The sequence below is a fragment of the Oreochromis niloticus genome, linkage group LG3 (genome assembly GCF_001858045.2).
Source record: "Oreochromis niloticus isolate F11D_XX linkage group LG3, O_niloticus_UMD_NMBU, whole genome shotgun sequence".
NCBI classification, from domain to species: Eukaryota; Metazoa; Chordata; class Actinopteri; order Cichliformes; family Cichlidae; genus Oreochromis; species Oreochromis niloticus.
Genome location: NC_031967.2, coordinates 84,688,189 through 84,713,966, shown reverse-complemented (window position 1 = coordinate 84,713,966; position 25,778 = coordinate 84,688,189). Strand labels below are relative to the sequence as shown.

The 25,778-nt window shown below is 43.5% G+C and overlaps 1 protein-coding gene across 2 annotated transcripts in view; it reads right to left on the bottom strand.

The window, feature by feature from the left end:
• Window positions 1-25,778, bottom strand: part of LOC100700611 (NACHT, LRR and PYD domains-containing protein 12-like) — a 48,750-nt gene that overhangs the window by 14,456 nt on the left and 8,516 nt on the right. For both annotated transcript variants that reach the window (XM_019357355.1, XM_019357356.1), the window contains exons 5-6: window positions 23,450-25,241; window positions 5,658-5,831 (exon numbers count right to left, since the gene is read on the bottom strand). In XM_019357355.1, the coding sequence (XP_019212900.1) occupies window positions 5,658-5,831; window positions 23,450-25,241 (1,966 nt within the window). The remainder of the gene's footprint in view (window positions 1-5,657; window positions 5,832-23,449; window positions 25,242-25,778) is intronic.

Below are 25,778 nucleotides of genomic sequence, written 5' to 3'. Positions count from 1 at the left end.
TTCAATCTTAAATATGATCAACCTATCTCTAATAATCGGCTATGTACCACAGGCCTTCAAGCTGGCTGTAGTTAAACCTTTACTTAAAAAGCCATGTCTAGACCAAGCAGTCTGAGCTAATTATAGGCCAATCTCCAACCTTCCTTTCATATCAAAAATCCTTGAAAGAGTAGTTGTCAAACAGCTAACTGATCATCTGCAGAGGAATGGCTTATTTGAAGAGTTTCAGTCAGGTTTCAGAGCTCAGCACAGCACAGAAACAGCTTTAGTGAAGGTTACAAATGATCTTCTTATGGCCTCTGACAGTGGACTCATCTCTGTGCTTGTCCTGCTAGACCTCAGTGCTGCATTCGATACTGTTGACCATAATATCCTATTAGAGCGATTAGAACATGCTGTAGGTATTACAGGTACTGCACTGCAGTGGTTTGTATCATATCTATCTAATAGACTCCAATTTGTACATGTAAATGGAGAGTCCTCTTCAGACACTAAGGTCAATTATGGTGTTCCACAGGGTTCAGTGCTAGGACCAATTCTATTTACATTATACATGCTTCCCCTAGGCAGCATCATTAGAAGACATAGCATAAATTGTCACTGCTATGCAGATGACACGCAGCTCTATCTATCCATGAAGCCAGGTAACACACACCAATTAGTTAAACTGCAGGAATGTCTTAAAGACATAAAGACCTGGATGGCCGCTAACTTTCTGCTTCTTAATTCAGATAAAACTGAGGTTATTGTACTCGGCCCTGAAAATCTTAGAAATATGGTATCTAACCAGATTCTTACTCTGGATGGCATTACCTTGGCCTCCAGTAACACTGTGAGAAACCTTGGAGTCATTTTTGACCAGGACATGTCCTTCAATGCACATATTAAACAAATATGTAAGACTGCTTTCTTCCATTTGCGCAACATCTCTAAAATTAGAAATATCCTGTCTCAGAGTGATGCTGAAAAACTAGTTCATGCATTTATTACTTCCAGGCTGGACTACTGTAATTCACTATTATCAGGATGTCCTAAAAACTCGCTGAAAAGCCTTCAGCTAATCCAAAATGCTGCAGCAAGAGTCCTGACAGGGACTAGAAAGAGAGAGCATATTTCTCCTGTTTTGGCTTCCCTTCATTGGCTTCCTGTTAAATCCAGAATTGAATTCAAAATCCTGCTCCTCACATACAAGGTCTTAAATAATCAGGCCCCATCTTATCTTAATGACCTTGTAGTACCATATCACCCTATTAGAGCACTTCGCTCTTGCTCTGCAGGCCTACTTGTTGTTCCTAGAGTATTTAAAAGTAGAATGGGAGGGAGAGCCTTCAGTTTTCAGGCCCCTCTTCTGTGGAACCAACTTCCAGTTTGGATTCGGGAGACAGACACTATCTCTACTTTCAAGATTAGGCTTAAAACTTTCCTTTTTGCTAAAGCATATAGTTAGGGCTGGACCAGGTGACCCTGAATCCTCCCTTAGTTATGCTGCAATAGACGTAGGCTGCCGGGGATTCCCATGATGCATTGAGTTTTTCCCTTCCAGTCACCTTTCTCACTCACTATGTGCTAATAGACCTCTCTGCATCGAATCATATCTGTTATTAATCTCTGTCTCTCTTCCACAGCATGTCTTTCATCCTGTTTTCCTTCTTTCACCCCAACCGGTCGCAGCAGATGGCCGCCCCTCCCTGAGCCTGGTTCTGCCGGAGGTTTCTTCCTGTTAAAAGGGAGTTTTTCCTTCCCACTGTCGCCAAAGTGCTTGCTCATAGGGGGTCATATGATTGTTGGGTTTTTCTCTGTATTTATTATTGTGCTATCTACTGTACAATATAAAGCGCCTTGAGGCGACTTTTGTTGTGATTTGGCGCTATATAAATAAAATTGAATTGAATTGAATAGATGAGCTCTACAGAGGGTTGTGCGATCAGCTGAGCGCACCATCCGCTCCGAGCTCCCTGACCTGCACTCAATCTACAGCAGGCGGTGCTGGACCAAGGCCAGGAAGATCGTGAAGGACCTCAGCCATCCCAACAACGGACTGTTCTCTCTGTTGAGGTCAGGAAAGCGAATCCGCTCCCTGAAGACCAACACAGAGAGACTGAGGAGGGGCTTCTTCCCGCAGGCGATGCGGTCTCTCAATCACACCACAACATAGTACTGACCCAAACATATGGTTTTTACACACACACACTGGACATTCTGGACATTGTTTTCACTTCATCACTTAAATCACTTTAAGCATATTTGCACTGCACAAGACACTTACAAATGTGGATTGCACAACCCTGGACATTATATTTCTTCATTTCCATTTAATACTTGTACAGCTGCTGTTATTGTATATATATTTATATTTCTTCATACATTCTTATATATTTCTATATTGTTTATTTGTTTATTGTATATTTTGTTGTACAGTTATTTTATTTTCAACTTTAATTTATATATCTTATCTTATTCTTTCCCAGTTAAATTTACCCTTCATTCTAATTTGTTGTTGTACAGTTATTTCATTTTTAACTTTAATTTTTATATTTTATTTTATTCCTTCCTAGTTAAATGTACCCTTTTTAATTTTCATATTTATTTCCTATCTTATTCAGTCTTTTTTTTCCCTTTAGGTCACTAGCAGTTGTCTAAGCATTTCACTGCATATCGTACTGTGTATGACTGTGTATGTGACAAATAGAATTTGAATTTGACAACCTCCTGAAATGTTCTGCCAACACAGAGGAGATTCTCAGGAGGTGCCACCAATGGCTATACCTTCCTAGGAAGCATCATGACTTTCTCCATCACCTCCTGGTTCCACTCCCTCAGCCTTCAGAACAGGAACAGACTGCAGCACATTGCATCAGTGTGGTCTAAAATCATTGGCCTGCCTGTCAGAACTCTGGCACAGGTTTTCAGCCAACAGGCCCTTAGACAGCAGCCCAAATCATCAATGACCCCTCTCACATTCTTCAACCTGCATTTCAATAGCTCCCCTCTGGGCGACGCCTCCGCTGCATTTCCTGCAGAACTGAGAGGAGGAGAGCCACCTTTGTCCCCAAAGCCACTCTGCTTTTTAACTCCAGCCAATAAGACCATTTCCCACACCAGAAACATAAACTACTCTACACTCTTTTTACACCGACACTTTACTCATTTTTAGTCACTTACAGTTATTTATTCAGCTAGTCAGTCACTTTCATTTTAAAACTGTGTAATTTTAAAACTGTGTATATACAACAGAGCAGCATGACGTTGAAGACAAGGACGGGGTATAAACTGGCATTAAAAGTGAGATATTAAATACACAGAATATACAGTATCGTTATTGCCCCTTGGGGATAAATAAAGTCTTTCTGATTCTGATTCTGATATGAAGAGATCCCACCAGTGGAGACCACAGTCCTTCCAGGCAGTATATCCCTTCCAGACCCCATTGGCATCAAATCTGTGTGTGATCTTGCTTCATTTTATGTAAATCTATACAGAGAAGCCAGAAGGAGGAGCTGCTGAATGAAACCAGGGGACACAGGTGGTGCTAGATGTGTTAGAAGGGCTTGTTGTGTAATGTGGAGTACAGACAGACTGAAGTCTAGTTGGCTGCCCCTTACCATCACAGTTTAGGGGATAAAAGGACTTGACACTGAGCCTCATGAGTTAAACATGTGTTGAAAATGGTCCGAGTGCTAAAGCAGAGCTTTTCCCTATCTGCTAGTAAATAGATCATCTTTACTCTTACTCAAAGATAAATATAAGATATGAGCATGATCAGTATGTGACCAGAGAGATGTAGTCTGAGTAATGAAAATGTCTATTCTAATGTTTAGATTTTTTATGCGAGGACATGATCCACCATCGACCTCTTTATTCATGTCTGAGTTTAATGATTTCAGCCAATAGAATCATGGTAATGATGTCACATCCACGTCACTTCAACCAATCAGAACTTCCAAGGCCAGACACCATGTAACCCCAAATTTACAACTCGCGTTGTCTGTTCAGTCACATGTCTGTAACTGGGGCTAAAGTGGTGATTGTTGATGGAAGTGGCGCTGATGTGTCGTGTTAGTGCTGCCATTATCAGGAGCTACAGGGCCATTGGCTGCCGGTGATAAACAATGGGGGAAACTGGCACCATAAGCAATGCTCTGTCTAAGCGCTATTTAGAAAGCTTGTGTTTCTGTGGTCTTCTTTTGTGGCTGATGAAATGAAATGAAATGAAATGAAATCATTTCTGCTGTGAGATACGTAACAAAAATTCAACTCATATATGGTGTCCAAGATGTCCCAAAATTGACCATCCCATATAACTCTTGGACATTTGTTTATTAAAAGTGCTGTAATTTTTCATTTCACTTCAGAAGCATTAACCTTTGCATATATGATGTTTATATTTTGCTTACTGATTTGATTTGGATTAAAATGTGAACTAAAGCAAAGGGGTATATGCTAAAAAATAAAATGAATAAATCAGTCAAGTAAAAAATCTACTTACATTTTTTTTAATTTAACTTTCTTTTCCTGTGCTCTAACTTTGAAACAGTATCACCTGCTGCAATATTTAAATGTCTGATGAAATCTTACAAGGTTTAGCTTTATTTTGATACCAAGGTTGTTGACACAGAGTATGTAATTCCAGTGAAATACTCCATTTTGGGCATGTCATTTTTGAGCATGGAGCTCAAAAACCAGTGACCAGTGTCGGACTGCTAGAACAGCTTTGAAATTCACATGAGTTGTTCGCACTAAAGTAAAAACCACCATCACTTCATGCGCTACCACTTCGGCGCCAGCTGTGGTCTCAAGGCTGGAGCTGAACAAAAACACCCTGATAACAGACTGTGCTTAGACTGCTCCTCCCCTATGCAAGTCCAGCCTTGTTGGCTGGAAGACTGTTTACTTAGCCTGGCAGGGCGAAGGACACTGTCTCAGCTTAACTCTGGACACACACACACATACACTGATACACACTCATCCACCCTCCCTTTCCAAACGCCTTCGATGCTTGTCCCCTCCCAGGGAAGATGGCGGTCGACTGGACCAGCGCAGACATGCTGCAGGACTGGATGCGCTGTCTACACCGGCTCTCTATTACCCTTTACCCGCCCCTGTTGCTTGCCTTGTGTTTCTATGGTGTATTGATAGTCATGTGCTTTTTGCATGCGCTGAGGTGTTTTTTTTTTCTGACCTGTCTTCCCCATGTGATGTTTCTGTAATGTATGTATGATCGGAAGGGAAAGATGGCGCTGGCATGGCTGGCAGCCTTAACCCAACTTCCCTCGGGATGAATAAAGTATGATCAATCAATCAATCAATCAATCAATCAAAATAATGAAAGCTCCTCTGCTATCTTCAACAGCCTCATTCAAATCCTTCACGCACTCTACAGTCTCATTATTACTGACTTCACGTTCTTTCAAACATCTCCCCGTCACTACTCCACGTCTGTCAGCCTTTAAATGAACCCTGCCAAAGTCTGTCACTTATATTTGGAGCCAAAAGGAAAAATTGTTCTTCCGTCGTTTGGAAAGACAAAATTTCTGAAAGCACTTAAACCTCTTCACATTTGTGTTAAGACACATCCTGGGCATTTATGAACTAAAGTAACATCAATCAAACATCTGAAAATATAGAAAAGCAACAACAGCTGCAGTCACTGAACTCACCTCAGAGTCTCCAGTTGACAGTTTGGACTCTGCAGTCCATCAAACAGAAGCTTCACTGCTGAATCTTGAAGCTCATTGTTACTCATGTCCAACTCTGTCAGATGGGAGGAGTTAGACTTCAGAGCTGAGGCCACAACTTCACAGTGAGTCTCTGAGAGTCCACAACCAGTCAGTCTGTGTTTATAGAAAATATAAAATGTGTTATTATAAAAGCAAAAAATCTGCCTTATAGACTGTAAACCCCAACAGGACCTGACATGACCGTGGCTCATTTTGTGGGTTTTTATTTTATTTTTACACACACAGTTTTGCACACTTGGCACTTTGCAGTGATCAGTGCCCTGGCTCCTCCAGGAATTCACTGCCGTGGTCATTGCAGCAGTTCACATCCCACCTAGTTTTTTTAAGAACATTGTTCATATAATGGTGACAGAAACTCAGGGCCCTTTAATTTGCGGCGGCGATCTGAACGTACGCCTGCAGCCGGATTTAGATAGTTCTAACAGAAGGAAGTAGCAATCGAATACCCTATATAAAAAAAATTTCAGCATTGTTTGACGAGGTGGGTTTAATTGATGTATGGAGAAATTGTTTTCCTACAAGAAGGGATTACTCTCATTTCTCAGCTCCACACTCCCTTTACACGAGGATAGATTATTTTTTGATGTTCGGAAGAGATAGGGATAAAATCTTAACATGCGAGATGGGCTCGATGGATATAAGTGACCACGGACCGCTGTATCTGACGATTGATATGAACATATACCCCAAAACTTCAATTTGGAGATTGAATTCATCTCTGCTTAAAGATGTGGAATTTAGGAAAGTAACAAGGAAAGAACTCAAAGATTATCTCGAAATTAATGATAATGGGGAGGTGTCAGCCACGATACTATGGGATGCATTAAAAGCTGTCATGAGGGGGAAGATCATAGCGTTTGCCTCCTTCCAAAAAAAAGCAAGAGAGAAAAAAATGGAAGAATTACAAGAGATTCAAAAACAATTAGAAAGTGAGCACAAACATACGCCTTCAGCGGGCACTCTGCAGAAATTAACAACGATCAGAAATGAAATAAATACGCTGAGTACACAAATGATAAAGAGAAAATTGTTATATTCGAAACAGAAATATTATGAAGGGGGATCGCAATCAATGAAAATCTTAGCGTGGAAAATTAAGAAGAAGATAGCGGATAGTACTGTAACTAAAATTAAACACCCAGAGATGGGAAATATAATGACTCATCCTAGTAAGATACAGGATGCCTTTGTATTATTTTATAAAATATTATACGCGAGAGTCCCAGGGGGGGCTGAGTATGAAATGGACGATTTCCTGAATTCTTTATGCCTACCAAGCCTTAATGAAGAACAAAATATGGTAAATGGTAAATGGCCTGTATTTATATAGCGCTTTCTAGTCCCTAAGGACCCCAAAGCGCTTTACATATCCAGTCATTCACCCATTCACACACACATTCACACACTGGTGATGGCAAGCTACGTTGTAGCCACAGCCACCCTGGGGCGCACTGACAGAGGCGAGGCTGCCGGACACTGGCGCCACCGGGCCCTCTGACCACCACCAGTAGGCAACGGGTGAAGTGTCTTGCCCAAGGACACAACGACCGAGACTGTCCGAGCCGGGGCTCGAACCGGTAAAATAAAATGATGATAGCAGAGGTGATGGAAGCTGAACTTATGAATGCCATCAATAGGTTGAAATCAAATAAGTCACCAGGCTCCGATGGCTACACCGTGGAGTGGTACCGGGAATTTAAACAGGTCTTGATCCCTACATTACTCACTACTTTTAACTGGGTGTTAAAAACAACGCAAATCCCGTTGAGTTGGAGGGAGGCTATCATCTCGGCTATCCCGAAAGAAGGGAAAGACAAAATGGAGTGTGGCTCATATAGACCCATTTCTGTTCTCAACATAGATTACAGACTGTTTACTTCGATAATGGCCAGGAGAATGGAAGAATTTTTACCCGACCTGATTCGTAATGACCAAACGGGGTTCATAAGACGACAACAGACCCAGGATAATATACGCAGAATTCTTCATGTAATACATCAGATACAGACATCTAAGAGTACAGCCATGCTTATGAGTATTGATGCAGAAAAAGCCTTTGACTCCGTAAATTGGGACTTTCTATACAAAGTCTTGGATAAATTCGGCTTACATAAGGGAATTGTTGATACGGTGAGGGCACTATATACTAATCCCACCGCAAGAATTAAAGTTAACGGTTCTCTCTCAAATAGCTTTGTTCTGCAGAGAGGAAATAAACAAGGCTGTGCTTGGTCCCCACTTCTGTTCGCTTTGTATTTAGAACCTTTGGCACAATCAATTAGACAAAATAAAGATATCAAGAGGATTACCATTGCGGGACAGGAACACAAGCTTGCTTGCTACGCAGATGACATATTAATATACCTAGATCAGCCTACTAACTCCCTGCCTTTGTTGAAGAATTTATGCAAAAAATTTGGGAAACTCTCTGGCTATAAAATTTATATGTCTAAAACTCAAATTCTCAGTTATAACTATAACCCTCCGGCTCACATCTGTTGAGTAATTTAACATAAAATTGTTTGATAGTGTTAATTTGGAAAGCCAAAACTCTAGCGGGTCCACCAGACCCATGAACACTGGCTGAGTAACAAAAATAAGAACACCACACAAGGGTTAAATAACACACGGGGATTATGACTGTTGGAGAAAATGATCTTGGAAAATGGCAAGCAAAATCATTGAAATATTTAGGAGTTGTTATTCCTCAGGATTTAACTAAACTATTTGAGGAGAACTTTGGTTCCCTACAAAGGAGAATAGTGGGTGATATTAGACGATGGAACATGATCCCCTTTCTCTCTCTACACTCACGAATTGAATCCATTAAAATGAATATTCTGCCAAGATTATTATATTTATTCCAAAAACTACCAATACCTATTGATTCAAGCCGATTCAACGAATGGGTAAAATAATATCGCGGTTTATATGGGGGGGGGAAGCGGCCGAGGGTCAGTTTTAAAACTTTACAACTACATAAGAAGGTGGGAGGATGGGGGTTGCCGTCACTAAAAAAATTATTTTCAGGCTGCTCAGTTAAAGACTGTGGTCAATTGGTGTGATACAAGCTACCAAGCACAATGGAAGACCATTGAGAAGAGCATGTTTTCCTCTCCAATACAAGCTGTCTTGATGGATTTGAACATTTGAGAATGGATTGACAAGGTTTGCAACCCCTGTGTGTCATGTACACTTACTGTATGGAGAAAAGTCGTGAAAGAATTTAAACTGGAACGGGATTTGGCTTTATTTAAATGGTATGCATATGACTCTGACTTTGCCCCGAATAAATTGGACTCATGCTTTAAAAGTTGGTCCGCTAAAGGGTTATCTACATTCGATAGTTTGATTAAGGATGGGAACTTAATTAGCTTTGACACACTGAAACAGAAATACAATCTAGAAAAACAGGATTTTTATCGATACTTGCAAATAAGACATTATATAAAGACAACAATCGGTGTGATGTCAAACACTAATGTGGAATTGGTAACTCTGTTTAGACAGGCATATAGTGGGGATGTCGATACAAGACTCATTTCTTTTTTTTATAATTTTCTTATAAAAAAGCTTCCCCACTCAACTGACTATGTGAAGACGTTATGGGAAAAGGAGGGAGGGGTGTGTATTTCAAGGGATGAATGGACTCAGATGTGGGAACGGCAATGGAGGAGTACTTCCTCCAGCAGCTGGAGGGAATTTGGATGGAAGTCTTTGATAAGGTTCTTTATTACTCCGTGTCAAAAGGCTCATTATGATGGGAACCCTCCTGTGTGTTGGAGAAACTCTGGACACCAACGAGCACATCATACCCATATTATGTGGGACTGTTCTTTGCTACGGACCTATTGGAAAGACATTCATGGTACATTACAAGGCATTTTTGACTGTACATTTCCTTTGGACATGAAGACAATCTTTTTTGGTTGTATACCGCAGAACTGGTCTAAAAATGATACATGTCTGTTAAGAGCTTTACTTGTTGCCAGTAAGAAAGGTATAACTAAGAAATGGTCCTTGCAAGATATACCGACTTTGTCACTATGGTGGGAAATTACGCTAGAGATTTATAGGATGGAGGAGGTAACAGCTTATGTCAATGACAGGGTGTGTTGGTTCCGTTCGTGTTGGGATAAGTGGGTCCTATATGCCAATACCCATAAGCCGAATCTTCTTTTCAAAGCTTGAAATCACCAACCTAGCTAACTAGTCACTTCCGACTGTTTTTTTGTTTGTTTGTTTTTTGTTTTGTTTTGTTTTTTGTTGTTGTTTGTTTTTTTCCTTTTTCGTTTTGTTCTGTTTTGTTTTTCCCTTGTAAATTGTGTTGATCAATGCCTGTAATCACCTTCGTGAAGTAATAGTTTAGAAATAAAGAATTAAAAAAAAAATTAGCAGTACTGAACAGAAAACCGAGGGATCTTAACAATACAAATGAACTTAATACAGAATGTCAAAACTCAAAACATCAGGTCAGAAGTCCTGGGACCATGATAGTTAGTACATGAGTTAATAATTGATCAACAAATTGACTTACTCTGCCTTACGGAAACCTGGTTACAGCAGGATGATTATGTTAGTTTAAATGAATCAACACCCCTGAGTTATTCTATCAGGAACCTCGACGCACAGGCCGAGGGGGCAGTGTGGCAGCAATTTCTTACATCAGCCTATTAATTAATGACAGACCAAGACAAACTTTTAATTCATTTGAAAGCCTGATGCTTAGCCACTCTTGAGCCACGATCCCCCCATTTGCCAATCAGTATGCTCAAAACAGTCCTGAAGAGCAGAGAGAGCTCCTGCAGGCCAGGTTCTCCCTTGTGTCAGAACTGATTTGCAGCATCTGATGAGCGGTCTGTATGCCGGTATTAGCATTACAGACAAGTGGCCTTATTATCCAAGGTGGGGCAGGGCTTCCCTCCATAAGAGCTGGTGATGTTTGCATTGTAAGATGGCGAAAGATGTACCCTTAGGCCTCCTCCTCGATTCAGAGATGGTGTTTCCCTTTTCACGTAAATCGCCTCCTTGACTCCGCACTCAAACCAGTGTTCCTCACTGTCTAGGATGTGTACATCCTCATCATTGACTTCTGTGTTGTGCCATCCGCTTTGCCAGGGGTTGCTTGGTTTCCCCGATGTATAAAACCTGGCAATCCTCGGGGCACTTAACAACGTACACTATGTTACTCTGTTTGTGTTGGGGGTACTGATCCTTGAGGAGGACCAATTTTTTCGCAGCCTGTTTTGGGGTTTAACAGCCACAGAGACACGGTGTTTAGAAAAAAATGCGTCTCAGCTGTTCCGATACTTCTGACACATACAGGATCAGCCAGTTTTCCCACAAAACGCTTTCAGAGATTTACTTACCTGGATGAATGAGCATGCAACAAGTTGTTTGTTGCTGGCTTTTAGTTTGTTTTTTGTCTGTTTGGGAGCTGATATAGTCTCTATGGAGATGGGTTTTTTGGGGGGGCAACAGGAGGAGAGAAGCTGCAGAGTGGCGTGCAAGTCTACAACTCTGCTTCCTGGTCCCAACTCTGGATAGTAATATTTTGGGGGGTTTAATAAATTTGTCTATATCCTAGAAACACTGGCGTGCACAGATAGAGACGAGGTGGTGCTGAAGCACTTGCCCTTTTGCCCTCAGTCCAAAAAAGTGCCCTTTTGAAAGACATGATTTTTTTTTTTTTTTAAAGCTGCGCGATTTAAAAAGGTGTGAAAATAATGGCTTGATTTGTGCCCCTTCTTCAAAGACACCCGAACCCTGTCGCTTTTTCACTGTCACCGTGTCACGTGAACACGCTTGCAGTTCATTTGTTGTGAGGCGTGTAGCAGCGGCATGACATAGGACTACTTGGAGTAGGCATAGTAGGCTAACTATAGCGACTGGGAGCCACGGCGGACAACACGGCAGCTCTTTCCCTTCCCAACCAGTCAGGTAACCCATGAATCGAGTGAAATTATTCTGTTTGCCCTCTAAGACCAACCTGCAATTGTTTTGTTGTGAAGTAGCCTGTCAGAAACTGCACATGACAAACTTTGCCAGCTTGCCCCCTCCATCCATCCATATGGATAAACAAAAAAACGACACATTTAAAATGTAACCTAAACCATTTAGGCAACCCCACTCTCCATCAATTCCGACCTTTTTGCATACACTATTGAAAATATCACGTTATGCTATAGGCTACATGCCGTTAGGCAGAGGGCTCTTTTGAGCCCATTTTTCGTTCCAAATTTTAGGATGATCTCACGGAAATCTGTGAATAAATACAAAGTTTTCAAACTGAAGTCAGTGACGGGAAGACATCACACTTTTTAGAGATGGAACTGCAGAAAAACCTAAAACCTTGACATGATTATGAATAATAGAATTATGGACGTTTCTCCGTTTTTGTGGATTAGCCTTTCATAACTAACGTCAACTACTGTCCTACTTTGGTAAGATTGAAATTAATGTCTTTGACTGTCTTTAGTAGGTGTCTCCTGTGAGAAAGTTAGAACACCGTCCAACTGTCTAAAGATGCAGTCTTTAGCCTAACTGGTTGTTACTGACTCAGCGAAGCTCGCAGACATTTACGCACTGTGTTGTGACCTGATTGTGACAGAACAGTGACGTTGTTATTGGTAGTTTGAAGGGTACGGTGTTGGGGGTGGTGCATGTTAAAAGTTTTGAGAAGCACTGGTTAGACATGTTAATTTTTTTTGGTGTAACATATTGGCAACATTAACACATTAATTTGCTAAAGGAAAAATAGGCAGTTCCCAATTGCCTGTGAAAACGACCATTCTGCCCTGTTCTTGTAATGACCACAGTCAGTCTTATTCGTTCTCATACATTTTGGTCTATTTATTTACTAATTTCAGCAAGCATAATGCCTAGGAAAGAGAGGCTGAGAAAGGAGAAAGAAAGGGATCTACAACAGGCAGCCCAGGGAAGCAGTTCTCTGCTCTCCTGGATGAAAGCAAAGGAAAATGAAGATGAAAGGTCAGAGTCAAGGGCAGAGTCAGGTTCTATTTTAATGTTTTAATGTAACCTGCTCCTTGCAGTTAATTCTATTGAAAAATCTTAAAAGCTGTTCACACTTAGTTTTTAATGAACTTAATCAGCAGGCATTGAGCTAACTATTATTTTGTACCTACGAAAGTTATTTCTATGTTACAAGACTTGCAGTATGGGTTATTATTAAAACTATCTGTTTAAGCTTATTATTATGATAAATAATAATACTATTATTATTATTATTGTTCCATTGTAGTCAGTCACAGCAGGGAAGCAGCTCTATGCCATCTACCAGCATAGCAGAAGAGGGAGATATAGAAACAGATGAAGCCGCGACCAATGCAGCAACAGGTTCAGTTAGGCCTACAGACACTGATGTAGTGCTCTCTGAAGACCACAATGAGGAAGAACAGATCGATCACATAATGTCAAAGTTAGCAGCTTTACAATACCCAACAGATCCAACACACATCCATACATTTAAAATAAAGCGCAATGACAGATACGTTTCAATGTGCTGCAATGTGGGCCCATGTCAGCCTGATATACCTTACCCAAAAACTGAGGGGAGATCATTCCAGAAACATTGGTTTTCTGCTAATGTGTGGCTGGAATACTCACCCACTGCTAGTTCAATGCATTGTTTTAGTTGTCGGCTTTTCCTCTCGGATGAAAAATATAAAAGCAGAACAGCCTGGACAACTGATGGCATCAGAAAGTGGAGTACTGCTCTTGAAAAAATCAAACAACACTCCAGCGCAGAGATGCACATGACAAGCATGGTTAGATGGATCAATTTCCAGAAAAAGGCCCTTCAGTCTGCATTTGATGTTTCAGACGTAAAAGGGGTGGAAGTTAGAGAGCGAGAGAGGCAGACAAACAAAGAAATCCTGACAAGATTAATTGACCTAACAGTGTATCTTGCACGTCAGGGACAAGCATTCCGAGGTCATGATGAGAGTGAGTCCAGTGATAACCGTGGCAATTTTCGTGAATTAGTCAATGTATTTTCCCGCTACGATAGTGTGCTGAAAATGCATTTGGAAAAAATTGCCACAGTTAAAGCCACCAAGACAAGGCCCCAGGTGTCACTGCTTTCCAACAGAAGTCAAAATGACATCATTGCAGCACTAGGAACTTACATCAGGAAGGAGATACAACGTGAAATAAAAGAGGCTGAAATGTATTCCATTCTACTTGATGAAACCTCTGATGTTTCACACAAAGAGCAAGTGTTATTTGTTGTGCGATATTTTCATCATATGCAAATAAAGGAGAGATTCATCAAAGTGTGCAATGTTGATACAACTACAGGCCAGGAGCTGGAGAATACAGTGTTCTTGCTTCTGCAAAAGAATGGCCTAGAGATGAAGAACATGTATGGTCAAGGCTATGATGGAGCAGCCAACATGAGTGGCATGTATAAAGGTCTCCAAGCTAGAATCCGTGCACACAATGAGAAGGCCCTCTATGTGCACTGCAAAGCCCATTGCCTCAATTTGGTACTAGTGGAGGCATCAAAGTCCAGCAAGCATTTTGTGACATTTTTCAACTTGGTGGAGAAATTGTATGCCTTTTGCTCAGGCTCCCCAAAGCGTCATGCTGCCTTGGTCAAATTTCAGGAGTCTCTCTTTCCTGGACAACATGTTATGGAGCTCCAGCAGCTGTCAGATACTCGATGGGCTTGCAGGGAAAAAGCACTGAAGGCACTTCAGAGAAATTTGAAAGCCATTTTGATGCTCCTTGATGACATCAGTGACAGTGACCCACCTAACCTGGCCCAAGGTGATGCTCAGATGTACAGAAATGCCATTAATTTTATGTTCATTCTCTGCATGGAAATCACCACACCAGTATTTGAAGTCACTGCTTTGGCATCAGATTCTCTGCAGGAAGAAGGGTTGGACCATTCCACTGCCTACAAGGTAATTGATGGTGTGCTTCACACATTGCAAACCATGAGGTCTGAGGAGAAATTTGGAGAGATATTTAGATGTGCATCAGAGAAGGCAGAGAGTTTCAACATTCCAGTACCTACCGTGGTGCCTGGTCAGGAGAGAAAGCGGAAAGTTCCAGTGCGTTTCCAACACAGCACCACAGTGTCTCAAGTAGGTGCTCAGTTTGAGTCAGTGGAGGCACATTTCAGGAGTGGTGTATATTTCACCTTTCTGGACATCATGACTGGGGAACTGAACAGGAGGTTCAAAGGGGACAATACTGGAAGCCCAACGGCCAGAATCATTCAGTCCTTCCAGCCCTTAACTGTGCATGCTAACTGGGTAGGCCCACCAAACCCAGAAGCCATTGAAGCTGTCCACATCCTCTGTGAATTCTATGGAGAAGATGAGGACCAGCTCAAAACAGAATTAAAGGTCTTCCACTCCAGCTTTAGTTCAAAAGACCTCAGAGAAATATTTCTGATACTGAGGGAAAACAATGGCCAGCTGATCTTTCCTGCCTTTGTCAAAATGATTCAGATCTACGCAACACTACCAGTGACAACTGCGACAGTTGAAAGATCCTTTTCAAAGCTAAAAATAATCAAAAATAAACTAAGAAGTTTGTGTGGAGAAGAAAGGTTGTCTGATCTCCTCTTGTTGACCATTGAGAAAGATGTGGAGATCAATTACAACGAGGTCATCAACATCTACAAAGACATGGCACCAAGAAGGATGCTTCTTTAGAGCAGTACACTCCATTTAATGGACACTTGAGAATATGTATGTATATAGTTTAGAGTTGGATACAGATTTTATCTTTTTGTGGTGTGATTTTTGATTTTTAGAGAATGTTTTGAAATAAAAGTCAAATTGCATTTAACCTGTGCGATTTTTTTATTATAAAAAGAAAAGGTTTTCCACATATGCAAAAAGTGCCCTTTTTTCCCCCTGGAGCACTTGCCCCCCAAAATGTCTGTGCACGCCACTGCCTAGAAATGAGAGCTGCTCCATCCAAAGTGGGATTGATGCCGTCTCTCCTAGCAAGACCAGATTTCCTCCAGAACGTTTGGCAATTACCTATGAAGCCCACATCATATTTTGGACACTACTCAGACAGCCAGCAATTTAAGGAGAACATGTGGCTAAACATCTCACTCCTCCTTGTGGAGGGGACCAGAGAAAATTACAGAGTCCGACATTGTTTTGGCAAAAGTTACACACCAATTCAATATTGACGTAACCGATTAACGTAACCGAGTGCCATTACTGCCGATGTCAATTATGATTTTATTGAATTTACGTTTACCCTTAGCCAGCAGTTTTAAATTTTACTCAATGTCGCCTGCTCTGGCTTCTGGAAGACAATTAACTATGGTTGCCGGTGTCTCTGGCTTCACATGTCTGAGAACAGAATCGCCAGTATATCGATGATGTCACTGTCTCCAAGACTATCAAAATATGATCCAAGCAGAAACGGTGGATGACTGCAGAAGTGCATGAGCTGCTAAAGACTTGAGACTCCACCTTCAGAGCAGGCGACAAGGCAGCCCAACAATGAGGTGCTAGCCATCTTCTATGCACGGTGCGACTCTTAGAATGACGTGTTCGTAAGGAATACCACCCCTCCTCACAACGACCACTCTGCTGATGTGAGGAAAACTCTTTGCAGAGTTAACCCAATGAAAGCTGCTGGTCCAGATAACATACCTGGAAGAATGCTCACTGAATGTGCAGACCAGCTGACACATGTCCGCACTTATGGGAAGGATCAAAAAGACAAACAGAACAATATTATTGTCCCCTATGTAGCCGGTTTATCAGAGAAACTCAGGAAAGTATTCTCCAAGCATGGCATCCCAGTGTACTTCAAACCCAGCCACGCACTCAGACAAAAACTTGTTCATCCCAAAGACAAAAGTCATGTACACAAACATAACAACTTAGTGTAAGCGGTAGGGTGTAGTGAGGAATGCTCTGACCTCTACATTGGAGAGACCAAACAGCCACTTCCTAATATTAAGAAAGATGGTTTGAAAGAGGAGTGAAAGAAGCATCTATGTCGACTGTAAAAGACCATCATTGAACAGAAGCTGTGGCTTACGACACCAACTGTCTGCCATCTATAATCCAGTTTTGAGATCCTTCCCAGATGATGGGCCATTTAAACTCAGGAAATCACATGATAGGGTGGGGCTAGGTTTCACAGTGGGTTCACCTGAAACCTTGCCTTAATGTGGGATCTCACCTGTCTCAGGTATATATATAGAGAGAGGTAAGGGTAGGGATGTAGATCAACTGTTAAACTGAGCTTCACTTTTACACTTAGCTCTCTCTTCACAAGAACAGACCAGTGCAGCGTCCGCATCACTGCACCAATCCCTCTGTTGATTTCCTACTCCCTTCTTCCGTCACTCGTGAACAAGACCCCAACATACTTAAACTCCTCCGCTTGGGGCAGGAACTCATCCCTGACCCGAAGTGGGCACTCCACCCTTTTCTGGCTGAGGACCATGGCCTCAGATTTGGAGGTGCTGATTCTCATTCCCAGTGCTTCACACTCGGTTGTGAACCATTCCAAAGCAAGCTGGAAACCATCAGCCAATGAAGCCAACACAACCACATCATCATCAAAAAGCAGAGATGAGATCCTGAGACCACCCAAGTGAAAGTCTTCCACCACTTGGCTACACCTATAAATTCTGTCAATAAAAGTTATGAACAGAATCAGTGACAAAGGGCAGGCCTGGCGGAGTCCATCACCGACCAGGACTGAGTCCGACCTACTGCCGGCTTTGCGGACCAAGCTCTTGCAATGGTTGTATAAGGACTGAATGTCATGGTCCGGGTTGGTGTGGGGTTTTTCCACTCTGCTGGGCTCCACCTTCAGGCAGAGACTCCAATCAGCTTTCACACCTGATTCCAATCATGTCACCAGCATATAAGACCAGCGCTCACAACAGACCTCTGCCAGACCTTCTGCTAACTCACGTTAGTGCTAGGCCGCCAAGCCCTTGTGAGAGCCACTTAACAATTGCATTTCTCCTCACCACCTCTTTGTCATAGGACCCACCTGGCTGTCACGCTTAACAAACTGAACTACACGCATCTCCGCCTGGACGCTGGTTCTCTGTCATCAGGTTGCTTCCTTTTCATCATAAGACTCCATCTGCCTGCCTCCCTGCCAGGTCCCTTGCTCCAAGTATTTTCTGGACCCTCTCTGGACACTCCTCACCCGGACTCCCTTGGACAACCCCTCCTCGCATGACACTTTCACCTGCAATGCGTAAGCCCTAACCACCACAGCCTAATCCTCCAGTTATGATTTACTAGACTGCCACTGACTGCCTCTCTCTTCTCATTATAGTGACTGTGTACCTCCACCCAAGCCGCTGCCCCTCTTTCCATTCCCAGGACCCGTCTATGAAATCTTGCACCTAGTCATAGCATTCAGTCTGAGTTTCATGTTAATAATTTGTCCTCATAGTTCTCAGTTCATAGCTTTCACAGTTCACAGTTCATAGCATTCTCCGTTCATAGCATTCATAGTTTCCTGCCTTGTAATTTTACTAGGCACTGTAAATAAAGCACTGTGTTCACGCCTGTTTTGCCTCCCTCTGTGTCTGCATTTGAGTCCACACCCACAGCCTGGCCCTCTCGGCCGTAACACTGAATTGCCCATAGCAATGGGCCAGACACCCCATACTCACAGAGCACCCCCCCTCCACACAGGACCCCCTGAGTGACACAGTCGAATGTCTTCTCCAAGTCCACAAAACACATATAGGCAAACTTCATTGCACCCTCAAGTATTCTTGGGAGGATGAAGAGCTGATCCAGTGTTCCACAATCAGGACAAAAAACACATTGTTCCTCCTGTATTCGAGGTTTGACTAACGGACGGACTCTCCTCTCCACCACCCTGGCATAGACTTTCCTAGGGAGGCTGAGGGGTGTGATTCCTCTGTAGTTGGAACACACCCTCCGGTCCTTTCCTGGGACCACCACCCCGGTCTGCCAATCAAGGGCTACTGCCCCAGATCTCCACGAAACATTGTAGAGGTGTGTCAACTAAGACAGCCTTACAACATCCAGAGCCTTCAGGAACTCTTGGCAGACCTCATCCACCCCAGGGGCTCTGCCACCAAGAAGTTGTTTAACTGCCTTAGTGACCTCGCCCCCGGAAATTGGCGGGTCACCCCCCCCTCATCCCCAGACTCTGCTTCCTCCACGGAAGAGGTGCCAGTGGGATTGAGGAGGTCCTCAAAGTATTTCTTCCATGGCCCAACAATTTTCTCAGTTGAAGTCAGCAGCGCTCAACCTGCATTATAAACAGTGCAGGTAGAACACCGCTTTCCCCTCCTGACTTGCCTGACGGTTTTCCAGAATCTATTCAGGGCAGTCTTTTTTCATGACCTCTCCGAACTCCTCCCACACCCGAGTTCTTGCTTCAGCCACTGCCCGCACTGGGGATTACCACCACGACAGGCATCACCTACCTTGCACCCGCAGCTCAGTGCATCGGCGTTGGCAATGGAGATGCTGAACATTGTCCATTCGTACTCAATGTCCCCAATCCACAGTGAGACCCTGGGAGGCATGATTGAGAGGAACAGCCTCCCAATCACGCCCCTCAGGGTCTCGCTGTCGTTGCCCACGTGAGGATTGAGGTCTTCCAGTAGGACAACAGAGTCCCCAGGTGGAGCACCCTCCAGTTCCCCACCCTGGGACTCCAAGAAGGCTATATACTGTGAACCGCCACTTGGTCCAAAAGCACAGTTGACGTCAGGACCCGTTTCCCGACCTGGAGGCGAAGGGAACAAACCCTCTCGTCCACTGGGAGAAACCCCAATATGCCGGTAGCAAGCCGAGGGGATACCAAGATACCCACTCCAGCCCACTGCCTCTCACCAGAGGACACTCCAGACTGAAACAGAGTCTCAGGAGACTGGAGACTGGTTCCAGAGGCCAAGCTGTGCGTTAAGGCGAGCCCGACTATATCACGCTGGTACCAGTCAACCTCACTGGTACTCAGATAGTACATCCGGGCCTGCAGCCTATGCGCTTGTCTCCATGATCTACCGTCACCATCGGAAGGGAATAAGCGTCAAAGGCGTTTGGAGGGGGGAGGGGGGATGAGTGTATATCTGCATGTGTATATATGTCTGTGTGCGTGTGTGTGTGTACGTGTTCAGAGTTCAGCTGAGACAGTGTCCTTCGCCCTGCCAGGCTAAGTAAACAGTCTTCCAGCCAACCCAGGTGGCCTTGCATAGAATGGGAAGAACAGTCTCAACACAGTCGTTATCAGGGTGTTGTTGTTCAGCTCCAGCCTTGAGACCGCAGCTGGCGCCGAAGGGGTCTCCGCATGAAGTAATGGTGGTTTTAACTTTATTGCGAACAACTCATGTGAATTTCAAAGCTGTTCTAAGAGTCCAACACTGGTCTCTCAATCTCCCGTTGGAGAGCCGTGAGCTTTCTATGATGTTATCCAAACTTACGTTCCATGATGTTGTCATTCTTGTGCTCAGAGAGCAGATTCTGAGAACTCACGACCGCAGTGCGCTTCCCAAGATGTGATCCAATTTGCGCTCAGAGGTGTTATTCCAAGCGAGCCCCTCCAGATGTAATCAGTTTGCGCTCAGAGGTCTTGTTCTGAGTATTCACGGCAGCCGTGCGGTTCTCCAAGATCTTATCCGTGCTGCACTCAATGAGCACATTTCGAGAAACTCACGCCTCGTCCCATCATTTCAATCCCAGCGGGCAGCCTTGTGGGGGTTTGAACAGCCGGTTCCGCTTCCTTAATTCTTCGATAAGCCAGGGCCAAGCCAGCTCCGATCAGCAAGAACCCTATTATCATGGTTCCGAACAGGTAGATATCTTCAGCACTCAGGCTCACCCGAGCCCAGACTTCTTGTTGAGAAGGGGTGTCAATTGCATTCAGAGACCAGTTGATCAAATCCAATTCTTTTAGGTTTTAGAGAACAGACTGTGAGAGAGTGTTCCAAGGAAAAGTAATACAAAAAACACGAGACTAGACAAGGACACAAGAGGCTAAGGACGGAAGCTAAGGGAGAGGAGAGGAGGAGGAAAAAAAGTGCGACCGCCTTCGCCAAGAGCAAGGAGTTGAAATGGTGCTATATAAATAAAATTGAATTGAATTGAATTGAATTGAATATACACACACACAAATAACCATAACACCAAGTTGCATAGTATAACCATGCCGAGTATAACCTGGAAGTCCAGAGGAAAGACAGCACAGAGGCACTGATCATGGCAGCACAGTAACAAACTCTTAGATCCATAGAGGTTGGAGTCTATTAGTGCCTCTTTGCTGTTTTTCAGTCCAGTTTTGTCCATCCACTCGTACGATTTCTGCATGTCAACCACCTCCTCTATCTGCTTGTGGTAAATACCGTGCAGGGGCCTGTCTTTCCATCATGGTGCCTCCTCTTCCTCCTCTTTCTTGGGTTTCTGCTGCCTTAGATAATTTCTGAGCACGCGGTCAGTTGGGGCAATCTTCCAGATGTATTCATGGATGTTTGTTGTCTCATCCTAGACCGTGGTGCTGACACTCACCAGTCCCCAGCCTCCTGCCTTCCGCTCAGCATACATCCTCAGGGTGCTGGACTTGGGGTGAAACCCTCTATGCTTAGTAAGGAGCTTCCTCAACTTGATGTCAGTGACCTCTTTCTCCTCCTTTGGCCAGCTTATTATCCCAGCAGGGTACCTGATCACGTGCAGGGCGTAGGTGTTGATTGCCCAGATCTTGTTCTTACCGATCAGCTGATTCCTCAGGACTCTGCTGACCCTCTGCAGGTACTTGGTGGTTACAGCTTTCCTAGCGGCCTCTTCATGGTTCCCATTTGCCTGTGGGATCCCCAAGTAGTTGTAGCTGTCCTCGATGTCTGTAATGTTGCCCTCTGGTAGTTCTATCCCCTCAGTTCAGACTACCTTCCCTTTCTTCATTAGCCTCAAAATACACTTCTCCAGTCCGAATGACATTCTGATGACGTTGCTGTATATCTTGGTGGTGTGGGTCAGTGAATTCATATCTCGTTGGCATACAGCATACAGCTTGATGTCATCCATGTACAGGAGGTAGCTGACAATTGCTCCATTCCATAGTCGGTATCCATAGTCAGTCTTGTTATTGATCTCACTGAGGGTGTTCAGGCCTTTGCAGAACAGCAGTGGGGACAGAGCATCTACCTGGTGAATCTGGCATGTGATGGTTATTTGTACTTTTGGCTTGAAGTTGGCCTTTAGTGTTGTACGTCACATACCCATTGAGTTCCTGATGAAGGCTCTTAGTCTCCTGTTGATCTTGACAGCTTTTATTATAATCACCCTGTCTTACTTCTTTTAACTCCAACTATCATAAAGTAATGCGGCAACATCTGGGCTGATGTATTCAGAGACAGCATTTTTATCACGAGTTTAAAGGCTGTAGCTTGTAGCCATTTCTCTAACACTGTATAAGTGTAAAAGGACTAATTGCTGGTTCTACTAGCCTGATCTGCTTCAATCCTTATTTGTAAAGAGCACATCAGTACTGCTTTGTGTTTATTTACTCTGCTGCTTTTTAATGTTTTACCATCATTCTTAATAACGCTGGTATTCTGAGAAACGGTGCTACTTTGGCAAATTGTCCTACCCGTATTATAATTTGACAGTGACTTCTGACTAACCCTACCCCTACCCCTAACCATATCTATAATACCTATTCACAATGGGTTAAAAAAATGAAGTAAATTTGCTACTTTGCGTTGTGCCCATGCACAAAGCGCAGAAAGGTCGGGTAGGACGGTTGGTAAGTTAGGATGGATTCCCAGAACACTGAGAAAGGATGTTCAGTGTCTACCTTTTCTCTCCATGCCCTCACAGATACACTTTCTGTTCTGTACATTAGTTATTGGCATAGGCCTTTTATTAATGGCCATGCTACATATTCATATGGAAAACAATACTGACAGCCAATTCAATTATGAAATACGATATGAACTTTTTTATATTGTAGTTGTTATTAATCTTTGTCTCTCTACCACAGTATGTCTTCTATCCTTTATTCCTTCTCTCACCCCAACTGGTCGCAGCAGATGGCCGCCCATCCTTGAGCCTGGTTCTGCCTGAGGTTTCTTCCTGTTAAAAGGGAGTTTCTCTTTCCCACTGTTGCCAAAGTGCTTGCTCATAGGGGGTCATTTGATTGTTGTGTTTTTCCGTTTTTTTTTTTTTTTACCTTATACAATATTATTGTGCGATCTACTGTACAATATGTTAGGTCTAATTGTTGAATGTTGCCATTGTGTTTCTTAAATTTGTACAGTCTTAGTTCAAGAAGTATTATCAAAGCCATTCCTTTGATCCTGAGCACCTCTAACCACTTTGTGTTGGGGGAGGTTTTATTGGAGATGCATCCTATCTGAAAGATCTGTTTCTTGTGTTGTAAGCTTCCTGCTTTTACGACCCTGTGGTCAGCAGGAGGACACACACACACACACACACACACACACACACACACACACACACACATTCCTACTTACATATAAAGGTTCATACACATATACAATGCCTTAGAACCATGTGGGCGTTGCTTTGCTGTGTTTTGTGTGAACTGTCTCTCAATAAAAGGCAGCGAGAGGAGGCCGGATTTATATTCCATAATTTTAATTTCAGACTTTTTAATAACCTAGAGAAAGTCTGCTGTATTTCTGAATAACAAATCTACTGCTCTGTGCTGATGAGTTCGATGAACGAATTTGGACTCACCGAGCCTTTCTGCAGTTCCTCACAGCTGGAATCAGTCTCTGTCGTCCCCGCTCTGATGTGTTGTACTTCTGCAGATCCAACTCATCCAGAGCCTCCACTGACATCTGCAGCATGAAGGCCAGAGCTGAGCACTGAATCTCAGACAGTTCTTTCTCTGATCTGTTCTCTGACTTCAGGAACTTTTGGATCTCCTGAAATAATGAGAAGTCGTTCATCTCCATCAGACAGTGGAAGATGTTGATGCTTCTATCAGGAGAGATTTCATCAATGTTCATCTTCTTCAGGTTGTTAATGGCTCTCTGGATGATTTCTGGACTGTTCTCTGTCTGACCCAGCAGGCCTCCTAAGAGTCTTTCGTTAGACTCCAGAGACAGGCCATGAAGGAAGCGAACAAACAGGTCCAGGTGGCCATTATTACTTTGGAGGGATTTCTTCATGACTCTCTTAAGGAAAACATTCAGAGATGACTCATTGTAATCTATCCTAAGGAAGTCCTCCAGCTCCTTTGCCGTCATGTTGGTGTGACAGTGGAACATGTAGACTGCAGCCAGAAACTCCTGAATACTCAGATGAACAAAGCAGTAGACTGGTTTCTGGAAGATCACACACTCTCTTTTGAAGATCTCTGTACAAACTCCTGAGTACACCGAGGCCTCTGTGACATCCAGACCACACTGCTCCAGGTCTTCTTGGTAGAACATGATGTTTCCTTTCTCCAGATGTTTAAACGCCAGCCTCCCCAGCTTCAGAAGAACTTCCCTGTCAGCCTCCGTCAGCTCCTGTGGACTCGTCTCATGTCCCTCATGGTACTTGTTCTTCTTCCTCTTTGTCTGAACCAGCAGGAAGTGTGAGTACATGTCAGTCAGGGTCTTGGGCAGCTCTCCTCTCTGCTCTGTAGTCAACATGTGCTCCAGAACTGTAGCAGTGATCCAGCAGAAGACTGGGATACTACACATGATGTGAAGGCTCCTGGATGTCTTCATGTGGGAGATGATTCTGCTGGACAGCTCTTCATCACTGAATCTCCTCCTGAAGTACTCCTCCTTCTGGGCGTCAGTGAAGCCTCGTACTTCTGTTAGCCTGTCAACACATGTAGGAGGGATCTGATTGGCTGCTGCAGGTCGGGAAGTTATCCAGACGAGAGCCGAGGGAAGCAGATTCCCCTGGATGAGGTTTGTCAGCAGCTGGCTGACTGATGACTTCTGTGTGACATCAGACAGCAGCTTCCTGTTGGTGAAATCCAATGAAAGTCTGCTTTCATCCAGGCCGTCAAAGATGAACAAAAGCTGAGAGACATCGAGCTTCTCTGCTGTGACCTTCTGTAATGTTGGATGGAAAACATGGAGCAGCTCCAGAAGACTGTACTGCTCATCTCTGATCAGGTTCAGCTCCCTGAATGAAAGCAGAACCACCACACTGACATGTTGGTTCTCCAAGCCCTCTGCCCAGTCCAGAGTGAACTTCTGCACTGAGAAGGTTTTTCCAACACCAGCCACGCCGTTGGTCAGAACAACTCTGATGGGTCTCTGTTGGTCAGGTGAGGCTTTAAAGATGTCCTGGCACCTGATTGGAGTGTCATGGAAGGCATCCATCTTGGAAGCTGTCTCCAGCTGCCTCACCTCATGCTGGGTATGAACCTCTTCACTCTGTCCCTCTGTGATGTAGAGCTCAGTGTAGATTGTGTTGAGGAGGGTTCTACTTCCTGTTCCATCACTTCCTTCACTCACACGTTCACATCTCCTCCTCAGACTGATCTTATGTTCATCTAAAACCTCCTGCAGACCAACATCTGCTGAAAGAAAGAAAAACAATGAGACTAAAGAGAAAGAAAACTCTTCAATAGAGCTGGGCGATAGAACGATAACAATATGTATTGCGAAATAACTTTTTCTTGATAGAAAAATTAAACTATTGCGATAGGCCTCATCTCTCTTGGCCTCTTAAAAAAAAGAACAGCCAATCCAAATTAAGTAGCGCAGAGCTGAACCAATCACATCCGCAGCGTCACGTCACGCGACTTGTTACGTACAGCACAAGTGCCAAGCCGTACATGTGTATTTGTTTGGGAAGCAGCCAAGAGCACCTGGCTGCAGCCGTGCCGCCCGGGTAATGGAGGAAATGCGTGTGCCGATTAGAGAAAAATCAACCGAGCGTGAGCGAAGGTTACCGAAGAAAAAACAGATGATGGTTCCAATGCCGGAGAGCTTGTCGAACAGAAGGGCCACAGAAGTTCCGTAGTGTGAAGGTATTTAGGCTATTTCAAGTCTGACAAAAAACAGAATAGCGCGCACTGTAAATTGTGCCGAAAGCAAGTCTGGAAATACAATGA